At 44.8% G+C, this 23,378-nt stretch overlaps 1 protein-coding gene across 3 annotated transcripts in view; it reads left to right on the top strand.

Moving 5' to 3' along the window:
- KMT2A (lysine methyltransferase 2A) overlaps positions 1 to 20,148 on the top strand; it is a 92,842-nt gene extending 72,694 nt beyond the window's left edge. For all 3 annotated transcript variants that reach the window (XM_083163020.1, XM_083163021.1, XM_083163022.1), the window contains exons 27-36: positions 45 to 4,014; positions 6,636 to 6,716; positions 7,633 to 7,700; positions 8,006 to 8,173; positions 8,672 to 8,746; positions 9,604 to 9,778; positions 11,273 to 11,380; positions 11,871 to 11,954; positions 12,439 to 12,568; positions 13,173 to 20,148. In XM_083163020.1, the coding sequence (XP_083019146.1) occupies positions 45 to 4,014; positions 6,636 to 6,716; positions 7,633 to 7,700; positions 8,006 to 8,173; positions 8,672 to 8,746; positions 9,604 to 9,778; positions 11,273 to 11,380; positions 11,871 to 11,954; positions 12,439 to 12,568; positions 13,173 to 13,448 (5,135 nt within the window). In that variant the 3' untranslated portion in view covers positions 13,449 to 20,148. The remainder of the gene's footprint in view (positions 1 to 44; positions 4,015 to 6,635; positions 6,717 to 7,632; positions 7,701 to 8,005; positions 8,174 to 8,671; positions 8,747 to 9,603; positions 9,779 to 11,272; positions 11,381 to 11,870; positions 11,955 to 12,438; positions 12,569 to 13,172) is intronic.
- The last annotated feature ends 3,230 nt before the right edge of the window (positions 20,149 to 23,378 follow it).

Below are 23,378 nucleotides of genomic sequence, written 5' to 3' on the forward strand. Positions count from 1 at the left end.
ATATAGTTTTCTACTGTTTGCTAATGTTTGTTTTCTTTTTGTAGGTAGTCCTGTAACACATGAAATAGTTACTGTTGGGGACCCTCTACTCTCTTCTGGCCTTCGAAGCATAGGCTCACGCAGACATAGTGCCTCTTCAATCTCACCACAGCCGCAGAAGCAACGCTTGATTTCCCCTTCCCAAACTGACACCACCAGACTTAACGCATCTCAAGCTGACCCAACAGTTACCCTAACCAATCATAAGTGTAACAGCACAGAGTCAGGTGAAGTCTCTTCTGCTGTAGTGCACAGCAACGGACACAGGACTCCAGGGCTAGACGTAGACACACAATCGGACATAAGGCAAACTAGCTCCTTGGAAACCCTGGTAAAAATTGCAGCACCCAAAACTGAAAAAGTAAAAACATCTACACAGAGAAGCTCTGATCCCTCTACTAATCAAGCCAGCCCTAGAGTCCCCTCTCAGCCGCAGGGTATGTCCAGTCCAAACTCAAGCACAGGCAGAGCTGGCCCTGCAAAGGACAGTGGGTCAGTGACTTCCAGCTCCAGGTCTTCTACTCAACAGCACCACAGGGCAGTAAAGAGAGAAAAGGATCAACATGCAGATGTTTCCCAGGTTGAGAAAACGTCAAACATAGAGGAAGGCAAAGGAGCTCACATTCATGTTGGCAGTCGCGGTGTTGCGTTACACAAAGAAAGACGAGCAAAGTCAAAAAATCCACTGGTGGAGAACTCCAAGGAGAAACATTCCAGTAAACCCACTACTGACACTGAACATGCACTAAGTGACTGCCAAAGACAAGCAGATACTAATGGAAATCATTTGGTATCGAATACGGTGGGATTCAAAGTACATGCTCAGAACAAGAGCGCAGATAAAATTACAGGAAGCCCTCTGGTTGAAACATCCTCACTTAACACTGGTAAAGCAGTACAGACAATGATAGGGACTGACAACATGAGTGATAGGATGTTAGACCAACAAGTAGTGTCTCCTCGGGAGATTACGGATCTGCCAGACTTAGCCAAGCAGCAAGATAACCCTGGTGATACTGAAGGTTCTGCTGCAAATCACAGAAGCCCAAACACGGATTCTGATCAAGCTGGCAATGCTTTTCCTGCTCAGGACTCCAGCTTGCTTCGTCAAGATGGAAGTAAGGCCCAGGAAGATGGCTCCTATAAAAGGCGTTACCCAAGGCGGAGTGCAAGAGCACGCTCAAACATGTTCTTTGGTTTAACACCTTTATATGGTGTACGATCCTACGGCGAGGAAGATCTACCTTTTTGTAGCAGCACACCAGGAAAGAAGCGGGGGAAAAGATCAGCTGAGGGTCAAGTTGATGGGGCAGATGACCTAAGCTCGTCTGAGGATGATGATATGTATTATTATAACTTTTCGAGGACCGTAGTGTCCACTTCTAGGGATGAACGACTTGGTGCTCGATCGCTCTTCAGAGAAGAAGATCGAAACCTTCACAGAATTCCCCAACTTGATGGAGTAGATGATGGTACAGAAAGCGATGCCAGCATTACTACTACTGCAGGGAAAGCGGGACATACAGGGAAAAGGGGTAGTAAGCAAAATGGAGCAGAGAAGCTAGCTTCCTCAGAGGATCAGCTGGGAAAAGGTCACACAGGCAAAGGTAGCAAGGGCTCAGACAACAAAATGGACAATTGTCATCCTGTAAAGCAGGACTCTCTGGAGACCCAGCTGAGCATGGACACATCACGTCGTAGTCATAGCGGATCCGACAAAAGTCTGCTGGACACGTTCAACTCAGAGCTGCTGAAGTCTGATTCTGACAATAACAATAGCGATGACTGTGGGAACATCCTCCCGATTGACATTATGGACTTTGTGCTGAAGAACACACCGTCCATGCAAGCATTAGGAGAGAGTCCAGAATCATCTTCGTCAGAGTTACTCACACTTGGAGATGGTTTGGGGTTGGATAGCAATCGTGGGAAAGATATGGGTTTATTTGAGGTATTCTCCCAGCAACTACCATCGTCTGAGCCTGTGGATGGCGCTGTTCCTTCCAACATGTCCGCAGAGGAGCAGTTTGAGATACCACTAGAGCTGCCCTCAGATCTCTCTGTGCTGACCACTCGCAGCCCATCGCTACCAAGCCAGAATCACAGTAGACTGAGTGTAATTCCGGAATCCCAACTGTCTTCACCCAGTGACCGTTCCCTCTTATCTCTACCTACCCCTGACACAGGTGAGAAAAGGGTGACAGTCACAGAAAAGACAGTGACTCCAGGTGACGGAGATTCAGCTCTATTGACACAAAGTGTAGACCAAACTGATGGTCACATGACACCAGATAGATATATTCCACATGTAGACACTGAGCACATTTCCAGCCCTCCTTGCGGACAGGTGGACCATGCAGGGGGCCAAGAGCTTGCACGGAATAGTGGTACACCAAATCTGCAAGTGCCAGTGTCTCCCACTGTGACAATTCAGAACCAAAAATACATCCCAAGCAACTCAGAAAGTCCAGGCCCATCACAACTAACAAGCACCGCCATTCAGAGTCCACCCCCTCATCTCAAATCTACAACTGATAATCTCGTTGTGCTTAATCAGAATATGCAACCACTCTATGTCCTTCAGACGTTGCCTAACGGTGTTACTCAAAAGATCCAGCTTACCCCATCTCTATCTTCAAGCTCAAGCCCAATGGATGGAGATGTACCAGTTATGGGGCCGATGGGAGGAGGACTAACTTTAGCCACCACTTTGAATCCTTCTCTGAACTCGCCTTTTCCACCAGCCAGCAAGGGGCTTCTCCCAGTGTCTCATCACCCACACCTGCAACCCTTTACTGCAGCATCCCAGGCTACTTTCTTGCCAGGCCTCACCAACCAGCCTTCCGGTCTTCTCATTGGTGTTCAACCCTCGCCTGAGGCCCAACTCTTGGTTTCAGAATCTGGGCAAAGGTCAGATTTGAGTGGTACCACAAACCCACCATCTTCTAGCATGGCTAAGAAGAGGCAGATCTCACGCCTACACACCAAGAAAAACAAAAAATTAGCACCTTCTGTTTCACCTTCCTTAAGGCATGCCCCGGAAATGGTCTCCAATATGACTCTAATAAATTTCACAACCCCGCAGCTTTCTGGAAGTTTATCAAACCACCCGAGTTTAATTGACTTAGGCAGTCTTGGAAATACTGCAGGCCACCGCAGTATCCCTAATATTATTAAGAGATCCAAATCTGGTGTCATGTACTTTGATCAGACTCCCCTGCTTCCACAGAGTGTGGGAACAGCCAACTCTGTCGGCGCCGCCCCTGGCATTATTGGATTGGATCCTGGGCATATAACAGGTCAGGTACCAGCAATAGCTGCAGGGTCTCCAGTCCTCAATGTTGTTTCGATGCAGACAACTGCTTCTTCTGCTCCAGTCACCGGTCACGTCACACTGACCAGTCCCGGAATTTTAGGTCCTTCTGAGCTTGGTTCTATAGGCAACTTCCTTATAAAGACCAGTTCACAGAGTTTGGGTATTCAGGATAACCATGTGACTCTCTCTTCTGGGCCAGGGATTTTTTCTCAGAGTCCTGCCACAGCTACAATGGCAACCACCTCTAGCATATGTGTGGTCCCTACTTCTAAACCTGTCGGCATGACTCTTTCCCAGACACTGAATGACCCAGACTGCTCGTTTCCAATCGCTCATCAAATGAACAGATTGCTCAGCAGCAGACCTCCAATTCTGCCTGATTCCGCTTGCAGTTCGGGATCAGGCAGATCCCCAGCTCTCCAGCCAATATTGGACTCTGAGGGTAAAGTGATTAAATCAAATGCAACTTCCTCCGCTTCTGGTCTACAAAGAGCTACTTCGTCAGCAACACAAAAAAACAAAAGCAAAGGGAAGCGACAGACCAGCTCCACCGACAAGGCGAATAGGAAGAAACACAAGACATCACACTCCAGCCAAAGGTCAGCCGGCGCATGGGATCAGGACCAAGACAACAAGCCGCCTGGTTCCATCCTAACGGGGTAGGTTATATACATTTTTCAGGCTAACCCTTTCCTTACTTAAGAGTAGATGTCTCAAACCTTGGAGGGAGATAAACTATCATCAAATTGCCTTCTGTCAATTTACAGGCGGTGTTTGAAAAATGACCGATATATTTTATAGCCATCTATCTAATTTCTCTACATGCATTGGATGATGCAGGGGCCAGGTAGTGTAACTGACCTCCCTGGGAGGGGCCGGGTAGAGTAACTGACCTCCCTGGGAGGGGCCGGGTAGTGTAACTGACCTCCCTGGGAGGGGCCGGGTAGTGTAACTGACCTCCCTGGGAGGGGCCGGGTAGTGTAACTGACCTCCCTGGGAGGGGCCGGGTAGAGTAACTGACCTCCCTGGGAGGGGCCGGGTAGTGTAACTGACCTCCCTGGGAGGGGCCGGGTAGTGTAACTGACCTCCCTGGGAGGGGCCGGGTAGTGTAACTGACCTCCCTGGGAGGGGCCGGGTAGTGTAACTGACCTCCCTGGGAGGGGCCGGGTAGTGTAACTGACCTCCCTGGGAGGGGCCGGGTAGTGTAACTGACCTCCCTGGGAGGGGCCGGGTAGTGTAACTGACCTCCCTGGGAGGGGCCGGGTAGTGTAACTGACCTCCCTGGGAGGGGCCGGGTAGTGTAACTGACCTCCCTGGGAGGGGCCGGGTAGTGTAACTGACCTCCCTGGGAGGGGCCGGGTAGTGTAACTGACCTCCCTGGGAGGGGCCGGGTAGTGTAACTGACCTCCCTGGGAGGGGCCGGGTAGTGTAACTGACCTCCCTGGGAGGGGCCGGGTAGTGTAACTGACCTCCCTGGGAGGGGCCGGGTAGTGTAACTGACCTCCCTGGGAGGGGCCGGGTAGTGTAACTGACCTCCCTGGGAGGGGCCGGGTAGTGTAACTGACCTCCCTGGGAGGGGCCGGGTAGTGTAACTGACCTCCCTGGGAGGGGCCGGGTAGTGTAACTGACCTCCCTGGGAGGGGCCGGGTAGTGTAACTGACCTCCCTGGGAGGGGCCGGGTAGTGTAACTGACCTCCCTGGGAGGGGCCGGGTAGTGTAACTGACCTCCCTGGGAGGGGCCGGGTAGTGTAACTGACTTTTTGGCTTGGAATATTTAGGTGACTGGTTGGTATCTCTAACACTTAGACTAAATGCCAGAATTACTGCAAAATTATCCTCATTTTGATTATATTGGGAAAGATCTAGGTGTTCAGGAGTGTTGAGTTCCCTGTAAAGTAGAGATGCGCAGGGCCCCCTTTGTTTTGGTTCTGATTCATTATCGTGTTTTTGTTTCTATATTCTTTTTGGTTAATTTAAACATTTACTAAAAATGATATTCATTGATTAAAAAGTTAAATCATGTTGTTTTGCAATCCAAAATTCAAATTTAATATCTGAATTCTGAGCCTCGGGATGATCCGAAAATGTAGATGTTTTGGTTCAGATCCACAAATTTCGGGGAGATTTGGCTTTTTAGAAGACTTAACCACAACTATATCTAATGTGCTTGGAGAACTAAAAATCCACATGATGATCTGGTAATGCTTTAGCAAGATGCTGGCATACACATACTGATAGTGGTCTATATTGTACACCGCTGTCAGCATGGTGGAGGGCGTTCACTTGTTAACGCAGGGTGCGTTAACAACTGAAAAAAACGGACCAGGCACGGTGCCCTGCAAAAAATGCCTAGAGGGAACACTAGTCGGTACTTATGTAATATCTGGGCTCCCATTTTTCTTATGAGACCGCGTCCCCTCGCGGGGCTCGCAATGCTTCGGGCACAGTTGCTCGCTGTGCTCGCCACACTATATAAAATCAACTCCATGCGTAGTTTGATAGTAGGGGTATGAAAAAATGGGGTGCATTTAACATGGGAGCCCAGATAATACATAAGTACCCACTAGTCTAACCACATTTATGCCGTACCCAGTAATGATCTGATCAGTGTTGATCTGATATTTGGGTACTGCACTTGTGTTGGGACTAGACAATATTGATCATATCACATAGAACACTGAGGGCTAAATCTGCTATAGCAGCATGAACCGTGGGATAGCATAGGGGTAAATGAAAACATAGCGGCACATCAGGCATAATGTTTCACTGCCCAGACGGCTTCTCGCGCAAGATCTCGCAACTCTTGCATGTGCAACAGATAGCCAAGGACAGCCCGGCTTATGGGCAACAACACCTGCAGCGGTCAATATAGATAGTTGCAGGTGTCAGAACGGTTGGGCTGTTCATACATTGCCCTATTGGCTTCCTACAGTATCTTGTAGATAGCAGAGCTGACAACAGAAGCATAGCGCCCTTCTCACTGACCCGCTTCTCCTTCTTATATGGGAAAGAAGCGCCATCGGCACAGATACGGAGCTGATCCCACTTCTACCACATTATGACCAGTCATACGTTTACCCCTAAGTAATCCCATGCCATTCTCACACATGGCTACTCTTGGAGGTTTAGTTATTAATGGCTACTGTAGATACAGCTAGCAGAGTGCCTCTGTGTGGATGGGTTAGCTTCTGAGATGAGTAACCATTCTGGAAACTAAACTGTTGTCTGTCAGCCGCCCTGTGATCATATGAATAAGAAGCTGTGATTGTATTATTTTCAGGAGCCTCAAACCTAAAACTGAAGTCTGTGATGGAAAGACCCCATCTGTACCTGATGTGCCAGAGGCAGAGGAGACAGCAAGGTGAGCCGTGGGTGCAGGGTAGCACTGGTCATTTGCCATTAACATCTATAGGCACCACTGCTACCTGTGTATTCTGCATGTATGCATTACAGAACAGAATTAATCTATTTATCAAAGCTACATCCATGTTTATTATATGTAAGTCCTGCAAATGTAGTCAACATACATACCGAGCACGCATCGGATAGGATGTATTGCACATGCAATTTGGGACCTGATTTTTCGGTCCTTCCCACCAAATCGTGTAGTGTATGGGGGGCCTTGGGAGCAATACGTGCAAAATCTTATGCTGGGTACACACTAAAATGATTTGGGCACAATCCCATCAATCTGGATCCAATTCAGACCGATTGGATGCAGATTGGGTCAAAATCGTTTGGTTGGATCCTATTCCGATCCTACCTGCTGCAGGTAGGATCTGTGTAAAGGTGCCCATACACGTACCGGGTAATTGGTACGTGTATGGGCACCTTAAGATCCATTCATCTGAATACAGATAGGATCGGATGCAAATCAGATCATACGATTTGCATACAATTTTCATCCAATCCAAATCGTTTTCGTGTGTACCCAGCATTAGAGGAGGAGGTGATCAATGTGAGACCACTGCTTTCCTCTGTTCTACCCCAGCCGCATCGTACTCATATATAAGGAACGGAGTCACTGCTACAGACTTATGTATGTGGCCAACGCTAAATAGATTACAACATGCATTATTGTGCAGATGCTAGTGCAATTTCATGTTTGCATTGGTGAATAAGACGCCGTATATTTTACCTGTCCAAGGAAAACTCTAAATGACACAAATACTAAATGACTGAACTACTCTGTATACAGCATCATAATGTGTACTGATAGTGGATGAGGAAGGTGTGACAGTCGGTGGACTTATGTGTTTTGCATTTTGTGTCCTTAGGCAATCACCGGCCGTCCTAGACCTGGAGCGTCCTTTAAAGGAGAACCAACCAGAGCCAAAACAGGATGGTATGTGTGCCCTTGCAGTGGGATTATGCAGTAGGGGGATAAAGCAGTGATGAACCAGAATAGAGCAACATTATTACAGAATGTGTGTGAATTATACTCTTACTTTATAACACTGGTGATCAAGTATACATCTGTTTTATGTTTTATCCAACTTTGTTATTTTGTTTTCTAATTTATATTTTAATTCAATCTGAGAAATGTGGAAAAGTTTTATTTGCAGCACCACCTTTGTGGACTTGGCTAATAGTCTAGGTGTGACCATATGTTGGTGAGTGTGTTAAAAGTGTCACCTTTCCCATGCGCAGACTGTAAGCAGCAGGAAGAAGACGCTGGGTTTAACTCCCCTCTGATGCGGCTGCTGCAGCACGAACAGAGGCGCCAAGGTTCTCTAGAGGAGCAGAAGCCCAGGACAGGTCTTCTGTTTGAGATCTCCAGCGATGATGGTTTCCAGATTTCCTCCAACAGCATTGAAGGTAATTGAGGATGGTGGGACATTGCAGAGAAGTGTTGGTCATATTAATGTACCAACGAGTCATCTCTTTCACTCCAGGCTTATAATGAAACTTTTATTATATGCATGGTTTTCTTGTGTAGCTGTCATAGGTGTACTTTATATTGGTGGTTGCATGTCTGCTATGTGGAGGTGGGGTTCTGGGAGGACCATCCGTAGAAGCCGTTGTGTTCTCAGAAACATAGCCACGTACAAGGAGGCTATGTTCAGATGGAGACACTGCTATTATTGGCTGGTCCAAGTGATGGTGTACCCATGGTGGTCCGTCTAAACCAGGAGTGGGCAATAAGCAGCTGTTGATGAACTACACTTCCAAGCATGCCTTGCATCAGTTTCAGCATGGCCAAATAGCAAAACTAAGGCAATGCACTGCTGTAGTTATATCATTTATTGATTTCTTCTAGAATACATAGTGTCACATTTATTTTACTTACTTTACCTGTTTTATTTTGCCTTGCAGAGGCCTGGAAGTCTCTGACTGACAAAGTCCAGGAGGCAAGATCCAATGCGAGACTAAAGCAGCTGTCGTTTGCAGGTAGAGTAATATGCTAATTCATACTTGCCAACTTTTGAAAATGAGTTTCAGGGAGATTATAGTTGGTAGTAGAATTATGCACAAAGCGCCATTGAGGGGGGCGTGTCATGCTCCTCCCAAAGGGCGTGTCTACTTCCATATATGGAGAGATTGTGAAATGAGATTATGAACGTGGCACCTAGAAGCGTGGGTGTGTACTGCTACATCTGAGAGGAACTTTTTTAAATGACTTATATCCAAATGTAGATGACCCCCAAAGCAGTTAGTAAGAGCTACTATACTTGGTAAAGTGCTGGGAAATGGTGCTGATGATTCAATGTAAATGTTCTATCTCTCATTCTTTTTCCCCCCAAAAATGTAACAGTGTAATGTGGGCTAGGTGACATGAGGGAGATTGCTAGACTGAGGGAGAGAGGGAGATTGCTGTTATTTCAGGGAGTCTCCTGCAGAATGCAGGAGGGTAGGCAACTATGTGCTAATGCTAGCTACAGGAATAGTGGGGTAGATTTATTAAGCTCGGTGAAGTGATAAAGTGTCTGCTTTTTATCACCGGCCAATCAATCGAATATATTTCCTGTTTTCTTACCACCACCATCACTACAAATGTATCCCCTCGCAAGCTCGATTTGCTGGATACGCTCCTGAGAAGCTTTCAATAGAATAGTCCACATAGATGTTCCACATAAATGTTGGAAAAACCCTAAAAAACATGTTATGTCAGCCTTTGACCTAATGCACGTCAGGCTATACGTTGTCCATCTGTTATCCGGATACCCTTCCAGTATTGTGGAAACTTATTGTAGTTAAAATCAAAGTGTGTGTGTTAACACTGAGCCTTAATAACCTTTTCTCCATAGGTGTGAATGGGCTGAAGATGCTGGGCATCATACACGATGCTGTGGTGTTCCTGGTGGAGCAGCTTTACGGGGCCAACAAGTGTCGTAGCTATAAGTTCCGCTTCCACCGACCAACTGGGGAAGAGGAGCCGCCTCTGAATCCTCACGGGTCAGCACGGGCTGAGATGCACCGGAGGTGAGCCAGATAACTCTTATCATTGTACTCCACATGCTGGATCTGTGTGACACAAAGGGCCCCCAAATAGGTGCAGGACTACTTACATTTAGATGTGTAGATGTGATAGATCTTTATTAGCTGGACATTGTTTCTTGTTATGTCAGTGGGAAGTTGGGCCTGTTACAGAAAACCACACGGTCACGTAAAGTTTCCCTATTCAGAGCTGTCTGGAGCTCTAACTTATAAGAGGAGTGCCACCGAATGCATTGGGGTGGCAGAAAACTGAGGGATTGGATGTCGTCAAAGGAAGTATGGAGTAGAAGGTAGCACATGAGAAAAGAGGGCCCTGTTCGTGAGATCTTACATTCTAAATGGGAGGGGCAGACCTACAGGACTTTATGGAAGAGTATTCACTATGTTCCCTTGACTGAAATTACACTGGGGCTGCATCACGGCCAAAGTCTGTTGAGGAAAGGTCTTTGAGGTTTGTACCTTTTGCAGTGCCATGTAATACTGTATAGCAGTGGTTCTCAACCTCCGTCCTCAAAGACCCCCAAAAGTGCACGTATTCCAGGTCCCCTGGCAGGTGCACAGGTGCACTCATTATTCACGGACACATTTTAAAAGATCCACAGGTGGAGCTAATTATTTCACCTGTGACTGTGTGGAGACCCTGTGCACTGGGGTCCTTGAGGAAGTTGAGAACTACTGCTCTATAGGCAGACTTTATTTACTCAGAGGCCTGGAATAGTGTCCTTACTAGATTTGGTGGCATTCCTCCTATTTGCTGCAGACAGCTCTGGATATGGAAACTTTAGTTAGGGACTTGTTCTTGTTGCCACCTTTGGACAGCTGCCTGCATTCATTTTCCTGGTTTATGCCTCTTCATTTGGTGGCACTGCACGGTTATTGGTCAATGCTTGGCTAGTTTTGTGCAGAATGTGAGCACTGATCTAGGCAGGAACTCTTATGTAAGGCTGCCGTAATGGAATTTTTTTTATTGGTGCTGTTGTACTGCTGGAGCACATTCACCTGCTGTTCTCACAGACATACATACATACATCTGGCCTCACTACGCAGCATGAGATACCTGATGTAAGTGAGCTGCCAGGTCCTGTGCAAATCCTGCTAAAGTCACGGGTCTTTTGTGTCACACGACTAGGATGCACTGGGAGTACTAACTAGATTCAGGGACCAAGGGCAGCGACTATGCCTCACTCAAAACCCTGCAATATGGTAGCACTGCTCACACACCCCTGGTAGCAGCCTCCTAAAAGTACTTTAGAAGATTAGAACGGAGAACTACTGTTCCCACAAGAGATCTACCAGTATATCAGGTCTTTATGTCCAGATTGATCTTTTAATATGTTTTTAGAAATCACCACAAAGTGCCATCATTTCTTTGGACTTCTATTACTTTATTATTTAAGATTAAAAGCACAGAAATGATGGATGTGTTGAACATGTAAAAGCTAGGGTAATAATATACCAGCCCTTTTTTTTTTCCCCCAGAAAATCTACGTTTGACATGTTTAACTTCCTGGCCTCCAAACATCGCCAGCCTCCAGAGTACAAACCAAATGATGAGGAGGAGGAAGAGGTGCAGCTGAAATCTGCTCGGTAAACTTCTCATTTGTGTCGAAACATTTACCGACGTACTGTAAGGCCAGGAACACGTCAGGCCCACTGGCAATTTATACCCGGGACAGATTTCCCTTGCCAGTACACACTGCCTGATGTAATGAATGACATCTTATTCCATCCTTCATTATCACACACACAGAGCTGCGTATGATTTTTTCTGATTAGCCCGCAGCACAGCCGACCAGATAATATCGCATGCGATCCGCTGGAGCTCACAATCAGGCATACACCCTAGTCGATATGATCGATTTATCGTTCCAGTAAGGAAAGGCATGCTGATCCCGCTCTAGTGTAGATCCAGTCTCAGAATGAACCTGATGGATTTGTACTGTTGTGTCACGTCATGGTCACATCACCCCTCTGAAATCTGAACAATACTTTATCCATTTATTTTAGAAAGTTCTGTCCATAGTTTCAGACATTTCGGACAACTTGTTTATTGATTTATTTATGACCTTTGTTGCAGGCGGGCCACCAGCATGGATCTGCCGATGCCAATGAGATTCCGACATCTCAAAAAGACATCCAAAGAAGCTGTTGGTGTTTACAGGTGCGTTGGCCACTTTTACTATATCAATACGAACCATTCCTAGTATCAAATGATCTTCAATTATTGTCACCTGTAAGGATGAGTAAGTAACATCATGGCGACCATTGAATGATGTTTCGCTCGTGCGGCCACATGCGAGGGGAAGTGTGAGCTTACAAGTCCCCTCACATGCAAATGCAGGGATCTGGGGGGTGGCAACCGTTCGGGAGGCGTTTACCGGTTTGCTATGCTAAAAAGATACGCAGCCTAGAGAACAATTTGAATGAGGCTCCAAGTGAAGTTTTTGCAACATTTCCAATGCAGTTGGACATGGAGTATTGTGTTGTCCTCCTATAGAGCCTGGGGAAGGGTGTACCATGGCAGGTCCCACGTTATCAGAGAGATGCCAGTGACTCTTCCATCTCCAAACTGCGCTGTTACTTTGTGGTTCAAGTCCCTTCCTGTATTAATGCTCCTGGGATTTTCTCTCTGCTTCTATTCTTAGATCTCCAATACATGGCCGGGGTCTATTTTGCAAAAGGAACATTGATGCTGGAGAGATGGTGATTGAGTATTCGGGAAATGTTGTCCGCTCCACATTGACTGACAAAAGAGAAAAGTATTATGATGGAAAGGTGAGCGGTTCGCAACAGATATTTCACTGTTATCTCCTATTGGTTTCACTATACTATTAGTGCAATCGATTATAGCAATTAACAAATCGCACACATCTTACCATAGAGAGGCGGCGTTACCACTCTGCCGGATCACCAATGTAGTCTGGGCCACGCACACTGCCAAACCGGATTACTCCAATCTCTAGCTCACACAAAGATTCATAGTTTCATAATTTAAAAACATTGGAGGATTTGGGGGCGTTTGGTAAATTCTTGTGCACCTAGTCAATGGACTGTTCGAAGAACATATTGGTGCGAGTGGAAAATGACTGTTGCACACAAACCAAAATGAGAATTTATGAACATTGGGTTATTACTGCGCCCTTGCCTAGTGTTTGGGCTGCACACATTTCAGTATAGGTCTGTTTATACAGTGCCCTTGCTGATGGGCGAGTTCAGGTTCACTCATATTGCGAGTTTGAGTTGGGACGTAACATCTGCAGTTCAGAGTAGAGTGTTCATATTCCCAGATAGATGTTTGGTGTGTGTAGGTGGTTGCTGCTGTACAAGAAAGAACTGATATTTCATGATGATGTGTGACATTTTCTTTGCTTTGCTATAGGGTATCGGCTGCTATATGTTTCGTATAGATGATTCTGAGGTTGTGGATGCTACTATGCACGGTAACGCCGCTCGCTTCATCAACCACTCCTGTGAGCCTAACTGCTACTCCCGCGTCATCCCGATTGATGGACAGAAGCACATTGTAATTTTTGCGATGCGCAAAATATACCGCGGGGAGGAACTCACCTACGACTACAAGTTCCCGATTGAGGACGCTAGCAACAAGTTAGCCTGCAACTGCGGGACCAAGAAATGTCGCAAATTCCTCAACTGATCTAGGTTTCGGTATCTTCCCCGTTGTGCGGAGAACAGAATGGAGCGGAGCTCACTCCCGATATGCAGAAAGCATGCAGTCACTACTTTGTGATCCTCCCTCACAGCTAAACGTTCCACCTTTAATACTGTCCGCGGGTACACCTCACTGCCAGCTGGCTAAGACCGCACTTTGCGGACAGGCTTTTACCGCTGACGTGCTGTGCTGTTAGTTCCGTAAGAGAAATGCTGTAATGCTTAACAAGTCCCATCGCTCACCGATCATGAACGCATACGGCATACAGCGAGGATGAGTATATGTATACTGCTTTGCTGCCACGTGGTAGTGGATTAATTAGTAGTTTTATATTTTTTATTTATTTTTATATGTATCCAACTTTGCATGGCACTGTTGGTAATCCAAGTTGGGACTTTAGAAAATGCTCGGAAAGGGGGAGTTAATGCTGCTCATGTACCTTAGAAACGGATAAGTATGGCCACTTCACGTGAGGTCTGCTGTGGCCCCCACAGAGCTCTGGAGAAGAGGAGATGGCTTATTGGGCGCCCTCTATTAGGGAGGCTGCAAGAAAGAGCGCTGCAGAGAGTGTGCTCTCGTAGGTCACCAGCTTTGCACCGTGAAGAAAATCAGGAACCTGACACCGGGAGATGGCCTCCTCTCCTGATTATCCCTTAGTCCTCTAGGACTGTACTAAACAGACACTCATTTAAACTCTCCTTGGAGAGCCAGAACCCTACATACCTCTCATCCTCCACTGAGGGATGTTCCTCCTGATCTTTAGGAAGGGGCTATTACAGCACTGATGTAACTGAGGCAGATTCAGAAGATTCTCCACTTGGGAGGGAAATGATCTGTATGACCGTCTCTAAGAGGTACAGGTTCATCCCAGTAGGCATTTAGGGGTGTTCAGAGATTGTAGTTTGTGTTAATCAAACACTCAGGAGCCGCATTATCATTGGGGCATTAGATCGCAGTATCTTCTTGTAATGTTGTCCTAAGGAACGGATGACACCTACAGTCCTAATAGGAAAGATACAGAATAGATCACCCACGTTATTTGTGGAGGGGACCGCACCCTGGAGAGCAAACCCATCATTATGCTGCCGCGGAGTTCAGCTGCGGCACCGATACATTTTTATTTTCATTTATTGTCTTTATAAATTTTCATCTATGGGAGGTTAAGAGTGCGGATGGTAAGAACAATGAGGAGCGAAGGGGAACAGTTATCTCCCCAACTTCAGGTATTTATTTTAGATTTAACATTTTTAAAATCATGCAATACAAAATAATGCACTCTTTCTGAAGGCGTGAGGGATAGGCTAAGTTTACTACTGGGGGGCTCTTGACACTACGCAGGGCTTTGCAGCCCCTCACCCGCCACATTTCAAAACAACTCCTTTTAAAAAGTGTAACCACAGTTGAAAGATTACAATGCTCCTCTCTGTACGTCACCGGGACGAAGAGGCAAAATCACTTCTCATTTCCCAATCACCGAGTCAGATCCGTCACCTCCCGCTTTCCGTTTACATTTTGTTTATTCTTCGTAGTATTTAAAAAAAAAAAAAAAAAAGTTTTTTACAAAATGTAAATACTCTATATTTTTCTAATGGAAGCACTTAATAGCGAAGGAAGCACTTAATGCTGGGGTATTGGGAAGTCTTCACCAAATCTGGTGCAATGAAATTTTATTTTTGAAAGAAATTTTTTTTTGTGGGGGGGGGGGGGGGGGATCTGTGAAAATTGTTTCTTTTCTCAAAGGCTGCTGAAGAGGTGACATTTTGGTTACTGTTGAGACCTTTCAAACATAGTGATTGCCTTTTTTTGAAAATTATCTCCTCATATAACTATGAGGCTCGTTATATCAGTACTGCACAGATTGCATAATGTCTGTATATTGTAGGAATTATTTTAATAATCTTTTTTATTTTATTTTATTCCATTGTTTTTTTTTTTTCTGCAGAGGGGACGAGGGATTAGATCAGGGATATAGGGAACCTTTGGCCCTCCAGCTGTTGTTAAACAACACATCCCAGCATGCCCTGCTACAGTTTTGCTAATTGGCCATGCTAAACCTGCCAACAAGCTCGAGGGCCAAAGGTTCCCCATCCCTGATTTACATTCATTGGTCTCCTTTCGAAGGTAGAAATTCTTATGACGTTCTACGTTCTAGAACGTCTTGCTCATAGAGTGGCCTGCATTCCTGCGCATTTGCCTTGGGAATCGGTAACTATCTGCATGTGCTATATACCTGTAGTTCCAACTCTGTCTACCATACACTCGCCTATATGGTCTATGAGCTCTGGCCAGTGTTTCCGTATAGTAACGCTCATGCAAAGCATTTTTACCTTGGAGAGAGAGATCTTTAATAAGTGCTCTATGAGATGTAGACACCTCGCCCTCCGTATACATTCCATAACAAAACAGTAGTTTGGAGTAGTTGACTAGTATATCCTGCTAATTCTGCAAACTCCTGGACCTGGCTGCGCTAATATTAACCCCAGAGGTTGTTGTATGAGTTGCCGACATTTAAGGTGTCAACACCATGATTTTGATCTGAATGTCGTCCTTTGACATGTCAACACTGTCATAATGTCTACCTATTCATTGAATTGACATTTTGACCAAATATGTTGACATTCTGAATAAATCGCAACCCAACTAGCAAATGCATCATTTCAGTACAGTTACTTTTTGGATCTTTCTCCGACACATTCAACAAATACTATAAGTTACCGTTGTTGGTCACCTGGGTTATGTAGTGCATCCAGTTCTTTCTGTCAGTGCTTACAAGTAAGCAATATATATATATATATATATTCAGCTAGCTATGTTCCCATGATGGGAAAATATTTGATTTTAGCTTCTTATTCTGGAAAACAAAACAGTGTCATTTCCGCACTAGTTTAGTACATAATACAGGTGGTTAGTTTTTGTACAGTGAATACAGGAAATGTCATTCATTAAATCATCAGTTATTGGTATTGCATGACGTCAGCTGCGTTCCCGTGTAATTGTGCATGAGGAAGTTGTCTGGTAATACTGACATTGTAATCTATGTACAGGATTACTTACACCATACAAATACAAATCATGTATGAATCATTAATCACCGCAGTGCTTCCCCAGGCACAATGTTTGTGAAGCACAAGAGACAATGTCTAGACCCCATTTAGTAGGAAATGTACATTGTATTCTCAGTATTGATCACTGCATGGTAATTACAGCGATGAGGCAATTCTGGGAACACAGTGTGGTAAATAACATTCAACTCCTATAAATTTTAAATTAATAAAATTGCTCTTCTATTTGGAATTTTTAGGGCGTGCCGGATGAGTCGCCGACAGTCGGGATTCTGACGGCCATTTCTCAGACATCAGAATGCCGACTATAAGTAGCCCGACAGTTGGAATCCTGACTGAAACAGGCGTTTTTCCCTGGTGGAGGTCCACGACCCCTATAGTTATATATAGTTCTCTGACATAGGATTCCAATGTCAGAGAAATGACATTAAGTTATACCAAACCCTTCTTAGGTACTTGTTAATCCAATAAATACATATGCGTTGTGCTAGTCTTGGGAGATAGGCTTCAAGGCCATCAGCAGATTGAGGCAGCCATGAATGGAGCGGACCTCAGAGTTGCTGCAGTCAGGTAAAACGGCCCTTCTAGTCCTGTCTAATGCCCAGTGCTTCTTTTTCCCAAAAATGCATCTTACTAGCATTGCTATATAATAAGACGCTTACTCTGGCTTTGCTCATGAACACATTCTGCAGCATGTGTATATTCTGTGCAATTTACACTGTATCTGTATATAGCTGGGTACACACTATGCAATATTTCATAACGATACGCACAGTAGACCTGATTCAGACCGGAATGTTCATAAGCAAATGTGCAGATGACTGCGAATAGGTAGTCGCCACCCAGAGTGGAAACCTGCCCCTGTAAATCTGCAAGAGAATTGCAAAAATTTCACAATCTGTCGTCCTGACGCACATCCATATGCAATTCAGTCACCGTCGAATGATTTTCCAGTCTGTGAGTATGTCTGACTCTTCCACAACTCTGCGGCAGTGATCGAGACCAGAGCTGATGCCAAAGACCCTCCATTAAAACTTCTGTGCATGCCTATTTTTTTCCTTGGATACGGATATTTTTCCTTGAGAACGGCTGGTCACCACAGCAAACGCGGACTTCCTGTCAGTCAAATTGCGAGGGAATTGTGATTGGATATTTTTGCTTTTTCAGTTGCTATTTTGGCTCGCACATGCACGTTAATATCCATATACATGCACAGTTTGATAATAAGCAGGTTGCAATTTCACATAACATCCATCAGGTCTGAATAACTGCCCAATATCGTTAACGATGTATGCTCCTGTTGGTTGTTAACATTCCCTCCTGTCATCTGTGCATGCAGTTAAATTTTAGCTACAACGTTGATGACTAGGCGCATATCGTTCAGTGCGTATGCCCAAGAACAATAATACTTTTCTTAAAACAAAGATGGTCACTGGTAAAGGAAACATTATATTTATCGTTTGTTAAATTGTTCTGTGCGTATGTACTATAGTGTTCATTCTGGAGCTCTGGTGAGTCGTTTACTGAGCCTATCGCATAGTGTATACCTACTTATGAAATGCTTTGTTACAGCTTGTCTTATTTACATAGCAATGCCAATAAGATGGATTTTCAGGGCAAAAAGTCACACTGCTCTCATGCACCGTGTTCCGCGACTCATATTGTATATGGAGGCTAGATGAGGAAGGACACATCTGGAATTCTAAGATCCCAAAACCTTTGTAGATATATGCAATCTGGTGTCCTGGGAGAGGCAGCTGCTATTGGCGTTCAGAGGCACATGTATGTAAGAAACATGGTTGCACTAGTCACAGATGTAGGTTTGGTTAACATGTTATTGAACTATTCAGCCCACGTAATGAAAGAGGAAGGTGAAAAGAGTCCACTTAGAATGGAAGTTAGTGACTGTTATCAACTATATGAATCGACTTGTTTATAGTTTTTAGTGGTCCTTTCAGCCTGACCATGCCATGTTTGGCCTGGTCGAGTGACATGGTAAATCCAACCCTGGTAGCTACCAGAGTTGGACCCAGGTAATTGTGTCCAACCCAAGTTATGCTTAAAAGCTGCTGATTGGCTGTTTATGCGTAGCTCCGCCTCAAGGGAGAGTCTGTGAGTGACATGTAGGCCAGACCTGGGTTCAGTGAAAATGTCCAAGGAGTGTAATCTGGGTCTGACATGGTTTGGAACTGTGTCGCAGCCTGGGATGAAACTGGGCTTTTAGTGGAAAAGTTGGACGGATATGGCTACAACAAAATGGTAACTTTTTTTATTTTTGTATTAATCATGTGACTTTATTGCCAGTATCTGGGGTTTTCCTATAACATTGTGAATAATATTGTTAGCCATCAACAATTGCAAATCTGTTCTAGTAGTCAGATGGTCTGGTCAATGCTAATAGAAAAGCACACCGCCCTCACTCCAGGCTTGCCAGAATTGTATACAGATGTTGCAAGAAACGACATTGATTTGGGACACCGGCCCCCATCGTTCTATGTGATATTTTAACACTTTGAAAACCACAAACTGTAGGCAATAAGAAGTTCAGGATCAGGGCAGACTTCTGTTTAAGAAAAAAAAAAAAAAAAAAAAGTTTAAGGTTGACAAGGCATTTACTGTATATTCGAATAGGAAACATTGAACACCTCCAATATTTATTGATCAAGTTCTACGTCTGTTAATCTAGATATAATTCAATAGGATGCGAACTGCGTCTGTATCGTAATATTCCAAATCTGAAGCTTCCATCATGTCCATTAACCTAGCAAGAATTACTGTTCAGGCGTCCTTCATGCTATCCGCCGCTCTCGTGTACCGTGACTTTGTCTACAGTGTTTCTAACCCGCTCATCAGCCGTATAATGTTCTATCTCCTGGGCTTCCCGCTATTAGTAATACATGAGTATAGTCAGGCAGCATAAACTGATCCTGGAGATTCGCATTCATTTCTCAGCCTGTATCCAGACATTAATGTACAATAAGGTTTTATTTTTCTGGTAGATATTAGGTTTACGATACTTTCATCGGGCAACAGCCCGCCTGCATATAAGGTTTAAATAACCTAAAACTGGTGTTCTTGTGATCTTTGACTTTATGCTAACTAGATATCAATGTCTTTCAAACCTGCCTGAATCCCAGGTGTAACAGATCTTTGTCAATGCAAGATACTATCTATATCCGCTCACTTGTACTCTACAACCGCCATCCTGTGTAACCTCTCCATACTATATCCTGCTGCTCTTCCAAACTCTTTTTTTTTTTTTCTTCCAGTTTTCTTGTTTTTGATGAAAAACTGAAAAAAAAAACGAAAAAAAGGAAACTTGTAGTTTTATCAGTGTTATTTAAAAAATAAAATAAAAAAAATCTATATTAAAAACAGAAAAACAAAAAAAACCTGTGTCCGTTGGACAGAACTGAAGGAATAAAATGTACAACTGTTCGATAAGAAAACAGAAAACGTCGAGTCATTTGAATGTAAAGTGTAAATAGTTGTAAAAACTACAGAGAGGAGTTTTAAAATGTTTGCTTTTTTTTCTATGCACTTTTTTTAATTTAAGTGATTAGGTTACTTAATAAACATGTCCAGTTTCTTGATGTACAAATAAAAAAGTGTTTGGACTTTTATTTCTGTTTTATTATCATTCTTCATCTGTTGGCTTGTCTTGTACATAGATGTTGGCCATGTAAATATATAGTGGTTACATTATGTACATTTTGTTTTGTTCCTGGGGTGGGATTGCTATAAATTATGATTTGTGTGTGTAAAGCTTTACGTATAGTGAACTCTTATGGCAGTGGTTCCCAAACTCAGTCCTCAGGGCATGTAGCAATAGATAGAATTCCTTTATTCGTCTCACAATGGAGAAATTTTTAATCATTACAGCAAGGTTCAAGTACAGATAAGAGTAATGGTATAATAATAAGATAAGATCCAAACAATATAACTCAAGAATCTAGGAACATGCAGGTCTTCTTCAGACCATGACAGTTGTACATTCTGATTGTAGCCGGAAGGAACGATCTGCGATATCTCTCCGTTGAGCATCTAGGGTGAAGCAACCTATCACTGAAAGTGCTACACAGATCCTTCAAAACGTTTTTGAGCGGGTGTGAAGCATTATCCAATAATGATGTTATCTTGCTGATCATTCTCCCCTCACCCACAATCTCTACCAAATCCAAAGGCATTCCTAGGACAGAACTGGCTTTCCTTACCAGTCTGTTTAGTCTCTTATTGTTGGCTGTTGAAACACAATCCAGGTTTTAGCTACTTTCCTGGCGTACTTGTATCAGATATGACCAAGCCGCGCTTAGCTTTCCAAATGTAATGAAAATAAACCAGCTCTTACCTTCCTTTACAGCTGTAAAGAGGAGCTGCCGCCAGGGTGAAAGGAAGGTGATATGTGATCAGGCATTTTACAACTGTCATTTTTAATGAACAAGTTTAAATAGAGGTAAGTGGAAGTGTCCCAAGTTCATTAGTGGGAACCAGAAAGTGGCAATTATATGGGATCCTGAAGACTCGCCTACTATAACTAGACCATCAATAGGCTGACAACAAAAGTTTAACATTGACACTTTTTATACTGCAATTTGCTGATGGGCCCAATGTCATGTTCCTCTCTCTGTAGGGTGGCCACTGCTAAGTTAACCTGGGGTGCAGCTAGGAGCGTTCAGGAAAGGAGAGTAGGCTGACTCCCAAACAGAAAATGTCCCCATGCAGTGCAGGACAGCAGGTTGTCAAATAAAAATGGCGCCAGACATGCTGATGTCTGCTTTCTCCAAGCGCTGCAGTAAATGCACAAGGCTAGAGAAAAGAGCTGGCCAGCAGAAGAATACCACCCAGCTCTGACTTACTCCTCATAGTCCAGCAGCCACGAAAGAACTAAGGCTGGGGTAGCCAACCCTAGTCCTCGAGAGCTTACCAACAGTGCATGTTTTGCAGGTCTCCTCACATAATCACAAGTGAGCTAATTAGCTCCATCTGTGTATCTTTTAAAATGTGTCAGTGATTAATGAGTGCAGCAGCTAGGTTGTCTGGAAAATGTGAACTGTTGGTAGCTCTCGAGGGCTAGGGTTGGCTACAACTGAACTAAGGCATGCATTGGCAGGCTTTTCAAGGACTGTTTTGCAGGATCCGCATCTCATTAAGAAGAGCCATGGGTTGGCTCCACTGCTCTAGAGTTTGCCTGCAAGGTACAGGTTGAGTTTCCCATATGCAAAATGCTTGGGACCATAATGTGATATCTTGGGGAATGGGAAATAAGTCTGAGTACATTACACCATTAGAATGCAAAGGGGAAACTTGGAAACCACCTTTGGTGAGGTGTGAAGGACTAGTTCAAAGAACCTGCCCTATGAGGATGAAAGACTAGGAGAGGAGACTGACAAGATAGCCGACCGGGAAGACACCCTCCTGACGGAAGCAATAGCCTACAGGAAAACCAATGTCCAGATAAGCCAGCAAAGGTCCATCTACCATAAGGGTACCCTGAAGGGCCTAAAGAACCAGAGAAACAAGCGGAGGTTGGATTCGCAGGACCCCCTGCCAGAAGGAGCAGAGATCTTGCAACAAAGAATGGAGAGAGCCGAGACCTGCACTGTTAAAGTAGACAGGCGGAGGCCGGCCTCTAAATGCTTTCACCAAAAGGACAAAATTCTAGACAAACGGTAAGTCCTGGGCTTAAACCTACCAGATGCGGCAAAAAGCATCAGCCAAAGAAGGCTGACGGGCCCTGAGCATAGTGGATATGACCGTTAAAGTCTTTGTTTTTTACCAAGAAGGTGTCAACAGCCCCGTGAGTGGATCTGGCCATAAAGGCAGACATATCGGAGGAGCCACTGACAGAACCTGCAGATCAGAGAACCAGATCCTCCTGAGCCCATGCAGGGCCACCAGGGTACAAGTGCCCCCCCCCCCCCCTGCCTTTAATGCATGGCAGTACAGATGGTGTAATGGTTAGCATTACTGCTTCACAGCACTGAGGTCATGGGTTTGATTCCCACCATGGCTCTAACTGTGTGGAGTTTGTATATTCTCCCCGTACTTGCGTGGGTTTCCTCCAGGTGCTCTGGTTTCCTTCCACATTCCAAAAATATACTGGTAGGCTAATTGGCTCCCAACAGAATTAACCCTAGAATGTCTGTGTGTGTACATGTGGTAGGTAACAGATTGTAAGCTACACTGCGGTAGGGACTGATGTGAATGTTCAAATATTCTCTGTAAAGTGCTGCAGAATATGTATGCGCTATATAAGAAACTGAAATAAATAAATAAATAATGAAAAACTTTGAGAAGAGAGATGGGAGGAAAGGCATACCTCAGAACAAACGGCCGCGGGGCTGACCATGGAAGCCCCTGGGTCTCGAGACCTGGACCCGTACATGGTGATCTGGTGGCTGTGGTGTGAGATCATCAAGTGTACCCCGGGTCTGTCCCAATGGTCAACCAACATCTGGAACACCTCCAGAGGGAGGGTCCATTCGCCGGCATCCAGAGTCTGACGGCCGAGAAAGTCACCTCCCAAGTAAGGACCTCGGAAGAAAGATTGTCCTATGCCATCGGAAGATGTGTGAGGCCTCTGCCACGCCGCTCGACTCAGCGTGCCACCCTGGTGGTCAATATAAGCCATTGTTGTGTTGTCCGACTGGACCTGCACCGGGTGACCCTGAAGCCAAGGATCCGCCTGGCGGAGAGCCAGCAGGACTGCAGTCAGTTTGAGGACATTGAAAGACAGCAGGGATTCCCATGAATTCCATAGCCCCTGAAAAGATGTCGGACAGGTGACCACTTCCCAACCATGGAGACTGGTGTCTGTGTCGAGGAGAGTCAGAGTCCACTGGTGGATTCAAAA

The sequence above is a fragment of the Crinia signifera genome, chromosome 19 (assembly GCF_055691185.1).
Source record: "Crinia signifera chromosome 19, ASM5569118v1, whole genome shotgun sequence".
Classification (NCBI taxonomy): Eukaryota; Metazoa; Chordata; class Amphibia; order Anura; family Myobatrachidae; genus Crinia; species Crinia signifera.